At 37.0% G+C, this 16,998-nt stretch overlaps 1 protein-coding gene across 13 annotated transcripts in view; it reads right to left on the bottom strand.

The window, feature by feature from the left end:
- LOC124430019 overlaps nt 1-16,998 on the bottom strand; it is a 100,309-nt gene that overhangs the window by 13,155 nt on the left and 70,156 nt on the right. For all 13 annotated transcript variants that reach the window (XM_046976222.1, XM_046976051.1, XM_046976397.1 and 10 more), the window contains 6 exons: nt 8,359-8,663; nt 7,359-7,539; nt 4,770-4,899; nt 3,602-4,640; nt 2,202-3,466; nt 1,645-1,917 (listed from right to left, as the gene is read on the bottom strand). In XM_046976222.1, the coding sequence (XP_046832178.1) occupies nt 1,645-1,917; nt 2,202-3,466; nt 3,602-4,640; nt 4,770-4,899; nt 7,359-7,539; nt 8,359-8,663 (3,193 nt within the window). The remainder of the gene's footprint in view (nt 1-1,644; nt 1,918-2,201; nt 3,467-3,601; nt 4,641-4,769; nt 4,900-7,358; nt 7,540-8,358; nt 8,664-16,998) is intronic.

The following is a 16,998-nucleotide window of genomic DNA, read 5'->3' as shown; positions in this document are numbered from 1 at the left end:
ATTATACTTTTCCGACTATCCACAATGTCCTATTTTTCTCTAATCGCTAGCGAGATGAATACAGAACGAATTTCGGAATGGATGGAAAATGGATTTCGCGCAATTCGATTTGCCGAGAAAAAAGACCATCGAATTACATGTGGAGACAGCTCTAGACAGTGAATTTCATCTTTATTTTGTTTTTAGGATGATCGAATCGAAGAAACATAGTAAACTGATCGATTTCTTTTTTGGTGGACTAATAAGAAAACGGCTTATTATCGGTCATGCAAAATGACGCAGATGCAATTTTTTATTTTCCCCTAGATCCGTCATTTGCTGGGAAACTTCTTTCTTTTCACGCCACGCCGCGTAATTGGTTGACAGTAAACTTTTCCTTTTCCTTCATTTTCTTTCCGCTTTCCTTTCAATAATAAGGAATATCATAAATACATATCGTCGCCTTTGTATTCCATCGCATTAGAAAAAGTTTGTGAGACGATATCTTATTGATTCAACATTTTCTTCTTTCAAGCGTTCTTCGATTTTTAGCTTCAAAGATTGTTTGTCGATTGCAGATGTTTTTTAATTTCTTCGTTAGTGTTTGATATTCTCTTTTTTTTCTATTTTTAATTATTAATACGTGTGCGTTAAGAAGCCAGGCGAAATAGGGTCAACATTATGCTAGCAAATTAAGAGAGAATCTAACAAAACGAAATAAACGTGAATTCTGAGCATCTCTGATTCTTTTTCCCTTTTGCCCTTCTTTTTTTTTTTTTTTTTTTTAAATTGAACGATTAAAGACTACCGGTTGACAAGTCATCGTCCGTGGAGGAAAAGCTACTTCTTTTAATTATTATTATCGTTTTTTTTTCTATCTCGTAGTACTTATCCTTTGAGTTAACTGTCTACATCGTATATGACACATCTACCCCTTTCCGTTCCTAACTATCGTGGGTTGAAGATCGGTTTTTACTTGATTCCGCTCTTTGGATGGTCCTTTGTATACCGAGCGTACTTTTAGTTTGTTCCTTTGACTCGTTCGACTTCCCGAGGCTTGTTTCCTTTTTTAATCGATCCTTTGAATACAAATGTTTCGTGCAAAAATAACCAAGTGGAAACACTTACAATCATTTTTACGATGGAAATTGGAAAAAGAGAAGTTTTTGTCATTCCATTTTCATAAATTGATCTATCAATGTATACAGATCGAGTAAACGTAACGAAACACACAACTAATATTATTTATCTCTTTTTTAAATATAAACATCGAAATAAAATTGAGATTAGATACCGAGATTTTCTTTTTTCTGAGCTTGCGATTAGCTTTGGAATTACGTGTCCTTCTCAGTGATAGTCGCATTGCGATGATTCATCGCGGAATTATTTAGAAAGAGATACGACGAAAGGCGCTATTACGTTAACTGCACAAGTTGGCCGGCATCCAGCCAACTTTTCGGCCAAAGTCACGCTAATTTAGCCCGACTTTTCCTCATTTGCCTTGACATTGAATTTCTTTCTCTTTTCGCATCATTGTCTTTTGCTGCGTGTTTACCATCTCCTCCTTTTCTTGTTCTTTCATTGTCTGATCGATCTTAATCTCTAAAGAAATTACTAGGCATCCCTGATATCATTGAAAAGAGAAAATAAGAAAGAGAAGGGTACCTCTCTTCTCGAATTGGCGGCGGTCGGCGTACGTCTACCACGAGAGAATCCGGCATCCATTGATCTCGTATTAAGCGACGTTTGATGATCTTTGACATCGACGATTTGGCCGCGATGCGGTGGCACCCGTGGTCTATACTCCATCGTTCTGTTACCGTGACTTTTCGATCTGGTGCTGATTACGGCATTTTGTCCTACGTCTGAGTTTTCCTCGTCCGCTTCCTCTACCGGTGACGGCGGCAATGGTGGAAACTCGAGCACTTCGACGTTGACCTGTCGAATACAAGCACGCTTTTAGTCGTGTTTTGAAACCACTTCGATGCGATTTCGAAAAGACAATTCTATCATCTTTTCTTATTACCTCGTGGAAGGAAAGCGAACAATGTTCTATTATTCGCACGAGCGAAAAGATGACGCGATTACACTTGACGATTACTTCCTTTCTATGTCGGATTTTTTTGAGATAAATCACGCGTAAATCGAACGAATTATTCGTTCCATATATATTTCCAACTTGGAAAGGAAGCATTCATCGTTTCGAAAGTTCGATATCCTACCTGAAAGTTAGGATTTTTTGAGTCCTCGAGTATGGCGTCGATTACGTGCTCGATTTGTTTCTGATTATTTTTGTGACTTTCAATGCCATTTTGTCTCAACCTCCTACCGGACGCGTAAATATCCGTTCCATTTGCTTTTCGTCGATCAAAATCACTTTCGGAGCTCATCTTGGAAGTTTCCGAATCGGAACTCTGTTGTTTTCTGTTTCTCGGCTCATACGGACTGCCTAGCGTCTTCCGATTCGTTTTTTCGATAGAATCGTTTTCGTAACTGTTTCTTCTGGAAGAAGCTCTAATGTCGCCATTTTTCCATCGCTTGCCCTCGCAATAGGATTCGCTGTTCTTAACGTTTTCGATCTCTTTTATGGCGTCGCTGACCTTTTCCAATTGTCTACGATTCTCGTTAAGAGCCTTTTTCACGATTTGATCTTCGATCAAAAGATTAACGGGTATTTTCGAGGACAGCCGTTCATTGCTCGAACTCATGAGTTTCTTTGATCGTTCTTCGAGGAGAAAATCGATTGGCTTACCGATATCTAAAGCTTTCGATGCCGAAATAGAAAGTGGAATACCACCGTTGCATTCTCTATCTCTATCAATATCCAAATCCGTTGAATCTTTATTTATCGAAAAATTCGATGGTAGCTTTTCGCGAGAAATTTCGCCCATCGGACGTTCTTTCATTTTGCTGAATAATTTTTCTGACGTTTCTTCCTCTTCGATCATTATGTTGAGATGAGCTGCTCGATCGTTGTTCTCGTCCTCGTCTTCTTCTTCCTCTTCCTCCTCGTCATTGCTGCTGGTATTGTTATTATTGTCGTTATTTATGGTCAGAAGGGAAACAACTCTGATGAGATCCGGAGGTGGGACGATTTCTGCAAATTCACTTGGTAATTCGACGAGATTCTCTGATTTGTCCTCCGACGATCGTCTTTTTCTAGTATCCAGCTTATTCTCTTTCAGGAGACTTTTTATGTTGTCAAACGTGCTCGAGTATCTTTTCACGTCCGACAGTCGATTGTCGTCGGCGTTTTCAAAGGACAGGCTCTTCGTTTTCGTCGCTGTCTTCGGCAGGACCTTTCGTTCCTTTTTACGACCTCGTCGTATTACGTAAGTACCGTTTTTGGTCAGATTTTGCGGATGAATCTGATCGAAATCGTTCGTTGAGGAGTCCGAGTATGGCGAAACCAGATCGTCGTCTGTCGTCGAGACCCGTGGATCTTGCCAGTCATCAAAATCACGAAATTTCGACGCCGATCCGACGCCTGAAAAAAAAATCACAGGCATTGAAACATTTCTAAACCCAGATGTAACACGATAAATTAGATGCAATTTTCTATTGGATGAGCGAGTAATATGCTTAAACTCTAGAGTAGAGAATCATAAATAAAAAAACTTACTAGAAACGTCGCTGCTCTTTCGACGTCTCCTACCAACGACCTTGGTGCTACCAGGTGCATAAAGAGGGTCATCTTCGAGCGAGACTTCCCAAGCGATCGAATGTCTCTTGCTGATGGATGGTGGTGGAGGTAAGAGTTCCTCTAAGGAATCGTCTGAAAAGCGTTCCTCCTCGGATTGAGTCCGAAAATCGGTCGAATTTCTCGTTGAAAAGTCCGAATTCCTCGTGGAGAACATATCGGAGTAACGTTCTTCCGAGCATCTGTCGGATGTGCGTCCTGAGAATCTTTCGTTCGAATCTGCTCGTGGCAATGAAAATGACACAAAGTCGAGGTTTCTAATAGAAAAAGGATCGGAGGTGGGTATGGACACGTGGTCGTTTGAGCTAGCACTGGCTACGGCTATCGAGAAGTCCGAATGGAATCTTTCGTTTGAGGTCGAGTTGGCCCTAGAAAAGTCCGAGGAGTCGCAGTTTGCCCTCATGGAGAACCTTTCAACGCTGACCGAACTTGAGCGAGGTATCGAGGATCTTTCGGACTCGGAGTTTCTCGAAAATCTACCCTCGCTTGAGTCCGAGTCGTTTCTTCGTCGTCTTGCTCCGATATCTTGTCCTCCTCCGCCGTCGCCGCTGCCATCACCACCATTGCTACCACCACCGATACTGCTGCCAACTCCCTCTCCTCCTCTATGATTACGATTGTGATTGTAATTATGATTCATCAGTAATCTATCCTCGACACTACTCGATTTCATAATCTCGTTTTGCCTCTGTTTTCGCAAATGAGACGTCCGATCCTTGTCGGCGTTTTTGCGGCGACGATCCCTCTCGAGATGTTCCTCCGAGGAACGACGTCTTACTTCGCGATGCTTCTCGATAGTGCATGGATTCGTCCGTGGTGGAATCCAATTGAAAGAGACCTTACCATCATATGGTAAGCTCGCGAACTTGCTCGGTGGACTCGAGCTAGATTCACGTTTTATTCGGCCCATTTCAGCGTTACCGTTCTTCCATCCGTACGGCCTTTGATGCCGGGTCTTGGGCTGTACCAAAAAGCACATGACATTACGATTTATACCAAACGTTTATCATATTTCAAGAAACTTCCCGTTTTTCCTTTTTTTTCTCGATGAGCCTCTATATCTCTGGAGATCAAAAAAGAGAATACTCACAAGAGTCGTTTGTGTGGTAACCGCGTTTCCGTGCCGCATGCTATCCTCCATTGCTATCATCCACTGTTGTCGGTTGCTTCGCCGTTCTGACGATTGGCTCGTTCTCTTTGACGAGTTTCCGGGGGAGACTCTGATAACAGACAAAAACGCAATGCGTGCTTCGACTAAAATACGAGACATATCTCCTTCCATCGTATTCGTTCTTTACCAGTTATAGAGAAAATTTGATTTTAGGAAGGCTTATAGCTTTGTCCTCATTGAACTAACAAAGTGGAACTTTTTGCCTCTTGTTGCTGTACATTCCCAAACATTTCCAATAACCATTAATTTATAAAAAACTTTTGTCCACATTGAAGTAAAGAAATATTTGGGAATAATTTTATTTCAATTTCAAAACTATATTCGCTGTTAGTAATAAGTTGTTTATATGCAAATTAGTTTGTTCTAAGCTGCTAATTATGACTGAAAAAGACTTGCTCTTTGCAACTGCAGAATGTTTTGTTATCAGTGATAAAGAAAAGAAGAAACAGAAACTATGGATTAGATCAAATCTAGACCATCTGAACCATGCAATCTTTTAAAGTATTGAAATATGATGACTTATTAATAGACGAGCACCTCTTCTCCATACATTTTCTTTTGCTTTTTTGCATTTATAATTTTTATTTGAAGGGCTCTACAAGTATTCGTATTTTCTGTACTCTGTGATTAACTTAATAATTAAATCATTGTTCTATGTCAATATTACGGACGTATTATGTATGTATAGACTGCGTTGATCACATCGGCAATGCGTTGTGAAACGGGCGACAAAGAGTACAGATCCCGAAAGAGTATTTGTTTCTGTTGTCACACCTTGCCGCTTGTTTTCTATTTTCATTTAATCTTTACAGCTTCGAACAAGTAGCAATACTTATCGTTGATAACAAAAACACGAATAAATCCGGAGAAAGATTCGACAACAAGCGGCAACTTTTTTAAGATACGTGGTATATCAACAAAAAGTACCTCTTTCTTGCTTCAGTGAGGACAAGGCTTTATTACTTACTTTTCTACCCGATTACTTGGTATTAATCGTTCTAACTATGAAATGTTGCTACATGAGATATTGAATTTTTACACATTTATAAGCACGTATATAAAGTGAAAAATTAAATGTAAATAACAAAATAGATCGATAAACTTTTTTATGGATGTCTAATGGTAAAGAAAAAAAAATGAAAGAAAGAAAGAAAGAAAGAAAGAGGCATCGCGCAAAGTGGGATTAGGTAGAAAGAAAATACTGAAAAATTCTTTTTTAGTTTGAAAGAAATAGAGTAGACGATGAAAAAACTCCCGAAAGGTAGATGGGTAAGTGGCCAAGTTTCTTGATGAAGAATGAGTAACAGGCATGAAACGTGGTGATTAGGATCGACGGGTCGAAGGAAAAGTAACTTCAGTATTGACGTCAGTACTAGCGTCGATATTGATTTCGGCGCCGACGTCGATGAATTTCCTTTTTTTATCGAGCCGAACTTTTCCACGAGGGAAAAGAAGAATTATGCATAGTCAAAGTACACTCGAACGTGTTTTCCGATATTTTCCTTCCTCTCTCGCTCTTCGTTTTCGCCTCGATTGTTACGACACTCCGGATACAAGCATTGGAACGTTTACTGTCGAGGAAATTCGAGAAAATCTCGACCAACGTGTCGAGCGCACGAATAAGATAGACAGGCGGAGAGAGAAAACGAGAAAGAAAGAAAGAAAGAAAGAAAGAAAGAAAGAAAGAAAGAAAGAGAGAGAGAGAGAGAGAGAGAGAGAGAGAGAGAGAGAGAGAGAATGGAAGGAGAAAATCGCTCGCGAACGAAAAACTTAGTCGTCATTCTCCTTTTTCTTTTTTACTTTGCGCTTCAAACGGAAGCAACTTTGAGAATATCGTTCCATTCGAGTAAAATTTTAAAATCGCGTTCGAAGGTAAGGGAAAGCGTTGTTTAATTTTTTTGTAGAAATGTAAAATTGTTAAACATTGAAGGAAAAGATAATGCTAGAAATGACCTTTGTTAACACAATCATGAAGGTGTATTAAGAGGACTGTTAATCTCTATTTACGTCACGTAGAAGCGGAGAGTAATTACGCCGATTTTTCAAATTGCCATTCAAGGTCTTACCTCGAAGGTCGGAGAATATTATCAAAGTTCTTGAGAAAGTAAATTTAAGGAAAGTTAAATTTTCTTAACTATAAAGTTTCTTAGCTTACTTCAGGTATATTTCGGTTTGACTTTAGTGGTCAAAGTTCGAAAAGAAGGATACTTTTGATCCGATACAAGTATGAATAGACAATGAATAGAAAAAAAGTACTAAAATAAATTTCTAAGAAAAGTATCATTTTTCTTCTTGTCATAAAAATAAGAAAGTGATGCTTTTAACAGTTAAATTAAATAGCTGTTTACATTGGTAGCAAAAACTTTTTTTCACAGCAATCCTTCGTAAGTTGTAAGAGATGACAAGATAAAGAAATAGAAAAAAATAAAAGATAAATTTAATGTGCATTAAAATTACTTTCAATTAATTATCTTATTGGTAGAGAACTGATTGCGTAGCTGAACTTACATAGGTAAAAGAGTCGAAATGATGCGTTCTGCCTCTTCAGGGGGCGGAGGAAATTCCTGTGATGGTAATCCCGCCGAGTCTTGTGGTTCCGGGCAATCCGGAACCGGACGTAATGCTACCAACGCCATTTTCGCTTTCCGTCCATTCATACTCATGTAACCATCATCTTCCGATTGATGTCCTATCGAAAAAAAAACCACATTCAATTTTCTCGATTCTCTATAGTTCTAACATTTTATTTTTTAAACTGATCATAATACATAAAAAGCTTCAAAAGTGATATTCCGATAACTTTGTAATTTAAATAGAATTTATATAATTATTTTTTTCCTTGATAAAAATACTATATGAATTTTTCTGATTTTTTTCATCACACGTCGATACCTCTCGATCAATTTAATATCACAATTCGAGAAGAGATTCAAACTAAACTGTAAATAGCCCTCCTAGAAGTTAATAGATCCTTGTTAACGGTTCCATGCAATTAATAATACTTGGTTATTACTGTATTGGCTTATAACGTACGTATAAAGCTTATTCTATAGAAATTGATTAAACAAGCGCAGGAAGATAAGCATTATGTAGTTTCCTGGCTCTTCCCATGTTTGCAAGCAAGGCGGCTGCGAATAAATTTAATGATCTATTGTTTCGAAAAACAAGAGAAAGAAAAAATATTCTATATAATGATTTGAGAATTTTCGGATTATATATATACGAAAAATCATTTGAATTATTCTAAATTCTTAAATGACAACTATGTATCATTACATAATCTATATTCTTATTTCAACGTTCTCTAGATAAGTTTAAAAGAAAATAAAGAGAAAGAAAAATAGAGCAATTATCAGAAAAGTAAAATAAAATCGATACATTAACGAGAATATGATATTGTTCTTTTCGTAATCTGTATCAGTCAGACGAATAAATGTGATAGATAAAAAGGCAGAGAGTAGAATAGAAGGGTAGAGGAAAAAAAGGAAGGAATCATGTTCCATAGTACCTAAAGACGGACTCTCGTCGTCGGGTGTAAGACCAATACTGGGTTCCGTACTGCTACCACAACCTCCGAGGAAACCGCCGACGATACCCTCACCTCTTCCGTCGCCAACGACTTCGTCTCCACCAGCACCACCTCCACTGGTGCCACCTCTGCTACCGTCGTCACCGTCACCGCCACCGCCACCGCCACCGCCACCGCCACCGCCACTGCCGCCACCACTGCCGACTTCGCTTTCTGTCTCGTGCTCGTCGTACTCTGAGAGCACTTTGTCCAGTAACTCGATCGATCGTTGTACATCGTCACCTCTGGAACAAACGTAACGTTCGATTCTATAGAGATTATGAGACTTCTAACGCCCGATCATCTTCAATCCAAGTGTTTCGCCGTCCATCATTTTGAAAATATGTAGCTATATTTTCTTAATTTCTTCAACGTGATTCCTAATAAAAGATTAAACATACCATTTCTCCTTTATTCTCATCAAGAGACATAGTATCTCTTTGCGTTTCCTTTTATTCTTTATTTATTTGACGTTGAATCCTCTTAAGGACATCCTTATGACGTTAACTATACGTACGTTACCAGATTAATTATTTCGTTCCCCTCGACATCCGCTAATGCGTCTGTCTTCCTGATAAAAGCAGATCTATTTTCTTTCCCCACTCTACTATGTTTCTTCCCCAAGTGTATATTGTAACTTTGTTCTTTAGTTTCCTTCGATGTAAAAAATTAATTATACAAAGTCTGTGTCACTGTTCATCTATTATTAGCTCATCTCTCTAATAAAAAATTCTGTACTTTTCGAAATTCATTTTTTAAAATTCTTTTGAATTATTGATTTTTTCAATAAGTTTATCAATTGAATTGCGAAGAATTTTGAATTGTTCCTTCCCAGGAGCGAAAGAGACATGTGTATCGTTCAATAAATTTCGTTATGAGGCAGTTCTACTTTTATCTGGAACCGCGCTTACGGATACGTTCATCGTGATTTACCATGAAAAAACAATTATCCGACCTGCCGCCTTAATTGTTGTTATTTAATTCCATTTGATCGAATCGAAATGAAGTAAAAATCAAGTAAGTTACCGTAAATACTTTTTTTTTCAGAAGAAAAGCTTGCAGTTCACGCTTACTGTTGCGAAAAAATACTTTTTTTCATATTTCTAATCGGGATAAGATTATTTGTAATTTCGACTAGCTCATTAAATTTCAATAGTCTGAGCCATAACTGTCGTACTTCTTTTGGATTGTACAAAAAGGTGAGAAAGAAAGAAAGAACGTAACAAGAGAAAAGAAGAAAAAAAAAAGGATAAAACAGTCAATTGCAGGAGGTACTGTATATACAAACATACATATATGCTCAGGCTTTCGTAGAAGGTTCGCTTAGGGCAAAATACGTTTGCGAAAGCTAAAAAAACAAAGGAAAGGAGGCACACGGTTAGAATGGAAGCCGAGGGGATGCATGACGAGCCACTGTCCTAGTGTGTGCGAATTTAGAATGCGCCAAGTTCACCCTCGGCTCGACTGCAGCCAACGAAATCTCCCGTCGAAAGGCGACTCTCGTGAATTCTTCCGTTATTCGTTCTCGCATGCGTCCGGCTTTTTAAATAGCACGGAACAGCTTGCTGTGTCAGGCTCGTTATGCTCGATTTATAATTCAAGATTATAATTGGTCCGAAGTTAGGTGGGTTAAAAAGGATGTCTCACCTGAAGCAACTCAACCGCAACGACCTCTTCTACCTCGCTTGTGTTTCATGAAAAACCGACAAGAAACATTCTTTTTCAGACTTTTATCGCTATTTTTGTCTTTTCACTCAATGAACATTTGTTTTCAAACTATTTCCTATTTCCTATTTTGTCATTCTATCAGAACGTTTTCTCGTAGTACATTTTATCTGAGATTTTTTATTATAGATAAGATAATAGCGTTTGAAGATAAAGTACGATGACTCACGCCTGCCATAGATTGTATCGATCGTATCGATCGCATCGATCTTTCGTCTTCTCGACACTCAAGAGACAGAGTCGATCGTTGTATGTGTCATGGTCTATCTCATGTGTGTCAAATCTGTACGATAAATATAATAACTGATATGCTTGCCATAGAGAAACTCAATATCTACCTCTCAAATAGATCCATAGAAAAATCGATACAGTCGCTATTGTAAGTTGCTAAACCAGAGAAGGGAGAATTAAAGAGTAGATGGTTCTGAGCATGCATACGTACCTTAACATTATCTTCTGTGCATTCTAAATGAAATTTGTCGATTTAGATAGCTGTTAAGTACTTATTCGATTCATTTAGATCGATTTTTGGTAAATCTGCTATTTTAACGTTTATCCTTCGAATTTGCTTTAGCCTTCCAATAAACGATTCTTATGAATTATATATGGCAAAGTTACTCGGTTGTTTGAAACGCTTGCGGCATTGATTCCGTTTTCATTCACACCGATCGCGAATGTATTTTGTAATAATCGACGTTCAAATTTTCACGTAAAAACCAAGTTAGGGCAGAATTTCTAAATAAGCAATTGTGGCACCGAGAAGTTTATGTTAACGTTAGCTGAAAAGCCCGATAAAAAATTCCTTTTCTCTTCTTTTAATGGACTCAAAGAAATTGCGTGGAAAATAATTAGCCAAGTAGCGCATAATATTACTAATATGTTTCGATCTTGAAATGGACTCTTGAATGGACTGAGTTATTTCAAGGGAGACTTCAAGTACATCTCGTTAGTCGACTTTTCGATCTTCACTAACGACGAATCTAACTTAACGATCGAGTCTTCGATCGTTCATATGAGCTCTGTTCGTGATGTTTGACGTCAATTTGATGATTGCTCGTTATTTTCAAAAAACTTTCGAATCGAACAAACGAATTTTTTTTCTCGATAATCATTTAAAAGTTCTGTAGTTTCTTTTTCGACAAAAGAAATTGATATATTTTCTATATAAAACCTATGAAGAGACAGATATTTTTCGTCTATTATTCAGATGGAACGCCTTATATAAAAGGTTTCTTTTTTAAACGCGTTAAACTTTCATTGAATTTTTACGATGACACGCGAGATAAAAATATGACCCTTTAACGAAATATGAACTTTCTGATCTCTTGTGACTTTTTGAAAACGTTCCTATACGAAAGCTCGAGTAATCGCATTGAAAGCGTGTATGTTCGTAAAATATATTTTTTCGACGCAGGATACAGATCAAACTATAGACATGGTAGGTTTTGAAACGAGCGTGCACATATCGAGTGCTAAAGGAGAAGAGTGCTCGAAAGAAATGTTTTTTCCGACGAGTCGAGTGCTCATCTAACTTTTCCAATCGAGACTACCAGGGAAAATATGGAATTCGATCGGTGAAATACATTTTCAGAAGAGTTAATTAGCTTAAACGTAACTTTTCAAATTACTCTCAACCATCACTTTCGACATGTTTCTCATAAGATACATCTCAATGAGAAACTGAACAAAAGTTTTGAAAAAAGATATAAGTGACTTTTCATAGATCGTACAACGCTGACTTTTCCGTAGTTAAGCAAATTCTTGAATGCTTACTTGCGAGGGGGACGATGTCGAAAATAAAATTACGACTATTGCGTCAGTATTCCGCGTCAAAGGAGATCTAAATCAATATATAGATGTAGTTAAATAATTTTTTGATTTATTTGAGAGAAAGTATTTGTGTTTCGCTTTATAAGACTTTTGTTTGAAGGATGAAAGGATAAGTTAGATAAGCTTATCGTTTTCAAGCCAGATTCAACGTATAGATTATCGGATCAATGATATCCTTCCTTTGTGTCAAATCTTTTATTCCTCGTGTGATCGATTAGTCGCGACAAATTACGAGTTGAAAGTGATATTGAAATTAATCAAATCCATCGAAGTTGTCTGGCAAAAGCAAAGAATAAATAAGATAGAGTGAGTTTAAAAAAAGCAGCATACGAGGTCGTAACTGCAGGAAAATTGAATCGAGCATTTATCGAAAATTCGCGAAACTACCTTTAGTTTAATTAACTCTTTGGGCCGTTTCGATTATCGAGAGTCATCGAGAGTTCACGCAGCGCTGATTTTCGCGCAGACCAAAAGCAAGGCTATGGGTTCGCTTATTTACCTTTTCGGACCTTTTGCGAGCTCTTTTCTCTTTGTTTGAGTGCATACGTGGTTCGAGTAGGTATTTTATCGTCGAGTGAGTTGGCATGAGTCCGGTAAGCCGAAGCAACTCATCCTCCTATCTGGCATTTGAGCAAACCTCGCACCTTTTTACTTTGTAAACGTTCTACACTGCATACCTTGCCTTAAGTACTTCTATAAATGTAATTTTCAATTACGTTTTTATTTCCAAGCGCAGAAAGAAAGATCTTCGAATGTCGCTAAACGTATGAATGAATGGTGAAGGTAAAATAGAGAATGGAGTCCGTAAAGTCGATAAGCTATGAAAAATTCTTTCTCATTCTTCTTTATTGTTATCTATCTAATAAATCGTGGTGTGAAGGAATAAACCTAGCTTACAGGAAAAACAATATTTATTTTGTGAATTCATTTGTTTTTGTACGTATAGTATTGATAAGTTTAAAGGAAGTTTATTGAACGTTTACTGAACCAATTGTAAGTCATATATATGTACGTATAAATAAATTTTTATTTATTAGCTTTACGACGAAGCAGTTCGAAATGTAATATGTGATCTAAAATATCTTTGATATATGATAGCAAGCACCTTCATTTCATACTAGTAAGCATTTGTGAAGAGATTGATCCAAGGGTCTGGATACCTTAATAATCAGAGCAGCCGCCTGGAAAGTGGAAGACGGGTTCGAGACCAGGTTCCAGATTATCTGACAGTCCAACTTTTTTCACGAATCCTACAATTTAGTGTCAAAAGTGAGATGGAGGCTAGCATCGTTATATACTCGGAAATTGTGTAGTAATACAAGAAAAATTAATAAAAAAAGAATTTATAAAGACGAAACGACGATGGAAGCGACATGAACGGTAACTAAAGGAATTAGGAAGAGGATTTTAATAGTTCAACATCTTCAAAAAGTTTCAGATATAAAGATATAAAGACGTCTAAAGAACATTCGAGTCGAATGTGTGTGGGAGCAAGCACTTCCATTTCATACAAATTATTCGTGAAAAGATTAACCGAAGGGCTTGAATAGTTTAATGCTTAGAGTAGCCACCTAAAAAGCGGAAGACCCGGTTTCTCGAGTTAATATGGTCCAATTTTTTTCACTAATTCTACAGATATCTGTGTATTTACATTTGTTCCACGAAGTTTTTATCTTTCTCTTTCTCTTAAGATAAAAATCAAAAACCTCCCTTCGAACAAACGAGGTCATCGACGACCTTGTAATCAACGGCAGGTTTTCGTTAAAGCTAACAGAAAAGATAGATTTAGACACGCGACGCCAGTCAACTAGCAGGAATCGTTAACGATCAAAATCGAGTTAGTTGATGAAAGCGTCGTGTGACGCGTCAAACTGGTTCCCTTAGTCAAAGCTACTGGAACAGGTCTCCTGTCCTTTAAGAGAAAACCTTTCGCTACCATTACCCTTTCTGCTCTCTAATTAGCATTGTTTAAATGAAAGGCGAAGAGCAGCGGCTCGGGCTAGATCGAATCAAACATTCATCGCTTGAAATCTAGCAATTCTCTTTATATATCACTGATGTCCTTATCTTTGTCCTCTTCTTCTCTTGACGTTATTCTCGATTACGAGTTTATCCTGCTCCTTGTTATCCTTCCGGACCTAACGAACTGTTCTTCTATTTATATGGTCTATGATCAAATAACCTAGTAAACTTCCTAAGTATTCATACCTCCTTCTACATTGGATTTCCTTATAAATTGATAATAATGCTATTGGTTCGTTACTAAGGTCATATATAGAATTTGCGAGATAGATACTCGCTGAGTATCAAGAAGAGATCAAGGCTCTCTCTCTTCTTTCTCTCTCTCTCTTCCTCCTTCTGATTATGAATCAGAGCAATGGTGATGAAAATTCATCACTTTGAAGCACGTATATATTCTCAACCCCTTGACATACAATGACCTCTGGGAGACATCAGGAACGGTCTCCGGTGGACGCCGTACAGTACATTATTAAATTATTAAATTATTTCACTCGTGTGTCGATTCTGTTTTGTTTAAAATGTTCCAGATGCTCTATTTATGCTCTTTTTTTTTTATTTGTATGTCAAGAAGTTAAAATAAAAAGAAAAATCGGATGGAAAGATGAAATCACGAGCGGCGTCTGTATCGAAAGACCTGAAAACATACTTTTCTTCCAAGAATACATGTTACAACGTATCATAATACGACGAACGTTTATTCGGTTTGTATGATTCCATTTTAATTTTGCAATTTGCGCCAGAGGAAGATAGTCGGTTACATTTGATAGACAAAAAAGGAGTGACTTAAATATACCTTTTCTAGTGGTCCAAAAACATACGATCGAAGAAGGAAAAGAAAAAAACAGAAAAAATGTAATCCAAGCACATGAAGTGGGTACATTTAAGAGAACCTAATTTACTATGTTTAAAAAGGATTCTTTTAGCGCGAAAAGACAGTCTATAGCTCTAATGGCATAATTTTTTATATCATGGAATATAGCTGGCAAGAACATAGACTGCATCAAAGCCGCAAGACTGCAACTTAGGAGCTCCCTCCTAAGTGATTACGTTCATAAGCGACAATCTCGCAAGAGGGATATTTATGTGTATCTGCACTTAACAACAAATGTCCTTCGAAAAAGGAATTTCTTAAGACTATACCTTGCTAACTCGTATCGTTGCAGATTCGACCGACTCGTCGATCAACCTTAACTTCTAAGTTGTCTTTCTCAGATGCTAAGGAAAGGTTATTATCCAGAAGATAAAATGCGATGAATATCGAAACAACATTTTTATAATGCCTTAAAGTCGTTTTACGATAAGAACATGTTAGATAACATCATTCTTGTAGAATTTTACTGCTTCTCTTTTTTCTTCTATGGAGTATTAAAAATTATGGAGTACATTCAAACGAAACGAATATAGAATTTGGTAATTCGACGTTTCATCGATCCTATTTTTTTTTTCTGATTCTTTCTCATTATCGTTTTTTCTGAGTTTTTATAAGTTCGCATTAAGTGTCTATCAAAAGAAATTGATTAACATAAAAACAAAATCATGGTTCTTTCTGCTTCTTCTTTTCTCTTTTTCCTTCGTCCGCACAAAGCTCGCGAAAAACTCGTTATCTTCGTCGAAATTGAATAACTGTCACCGTCAAGGTCGAACGAGCATCTTCAAAAGTTCGGAGAGATATGGGAAAGTGTATATATATATATATATATATATATATATATATATATATATATATGGAAGGGCTTACGTTTAACCTTGAACTCGCCAGTCTAACGCTACAGAGGAAATCCGGCGAAGCTTTCATCTTTCGCACAACTCTATTTGTCTTATCTTTTATTTCCAACAAAATCTCCCGAGACGAAGACAATTCTATAGATTTTCCGATAGTTCTAACATTTTACATACTTATTTATCTTTTTCTACTATAAAATACAAGTACAAAGAATCGTTGGTGCTAGTTAGCTGCTGGCCGAAAGTGAATTTTATGATGCAATAAGATCAGAACCTTTATTACTTATGTAAGAAAAACGTGAGGAGAGCTTCATTAAGTTGAAGTCAAGATGACGATGACGATGATGACAACAGGAGGAGATAAGAAGGAGAGAAGAAGTTTACACTTTCAGAATTAATTTGATAAGTAATTCTTGGACTCATCGAGTTCGTTCTTTTCATCCCTTTTCTCCCTCTATCGTATGTTTCATGAACGAGCACGCGCTGAGACTTAACAGAATTTACATTGAATCGTTGATAACAACGTCGTTGGTTTCATTAAATGTGGAACTCAGAGTTCCACAAACCTAGATCGTGATCGAGAAACTCACGACGAGATTATTTAAATCCGTACTCTTTTGCACAAAAACGTGGTCCCTTCGCTTTGAATCCCTTCTCCTTTATACTACGTTGTTATCGTAGACAATGTTATTATCATGAACTAATCGTGTAGGCGAGAAGAATTTTCTTTCTTTTTTAACCTTCGGATATGTAAATCGCGTACCGCATGAAGCTATTTAAGGGCAATCGTAACATCCTACGAAAGAAAGATACGGTTGTATGTGCTTCTCGAAGCTCATCATAAATTTACATATATCGTAGAGGTATAAATGATCTAATATTTTTATATATTTTATTCTCAATATAGTCGTATATACGTATCGTCTGACGATATGTATGTCTGTCTAATCATCAAATGAATTTCCTACAACTGGAAGCGTGAATATTTTCATTACTTTTGATAATAAAAACAAGTTTTTTGAGTTTTCTTTATGCTTAATTTGGATTCTGATAAAGGATCTGATAAAGTGGGGGCGTAAGATTGTTTGGGTAAAATTTATTGTTTCCTATACTATAAAAGTTGTAAAGCAAATTAAGACAAATTCAAAACATCCTAAAACATCCTATCTGATGTTATTGTGAACACAATAAATGAAAATGAAAAATAAATGAAAATATCGGTTTTCAAAGTGCATCACTGCAATAGATTTTCGTGCGTCAAGTCTATAATTTTTTTAATAT

This window comes from Vespa crabro, chromosome 1, assembly GCF_910589235.1.
Source record: "Vespa crabro chromosome 1, iyVesCrab1.2, whole genome shotgun sequence".
Taxonomy (NCBI): domain Eukaryota; kingdom Metazoa; phylum Arthropoda; class Insecta; order Hymenoptera; family Vespidae; genus Vespa; species Vespa crabro.
The sequence above is the reverse complement of the archived record's forward strand: the minus strand, read 5'-3'. Positions and strand labels throughout refer to the sequence as shown.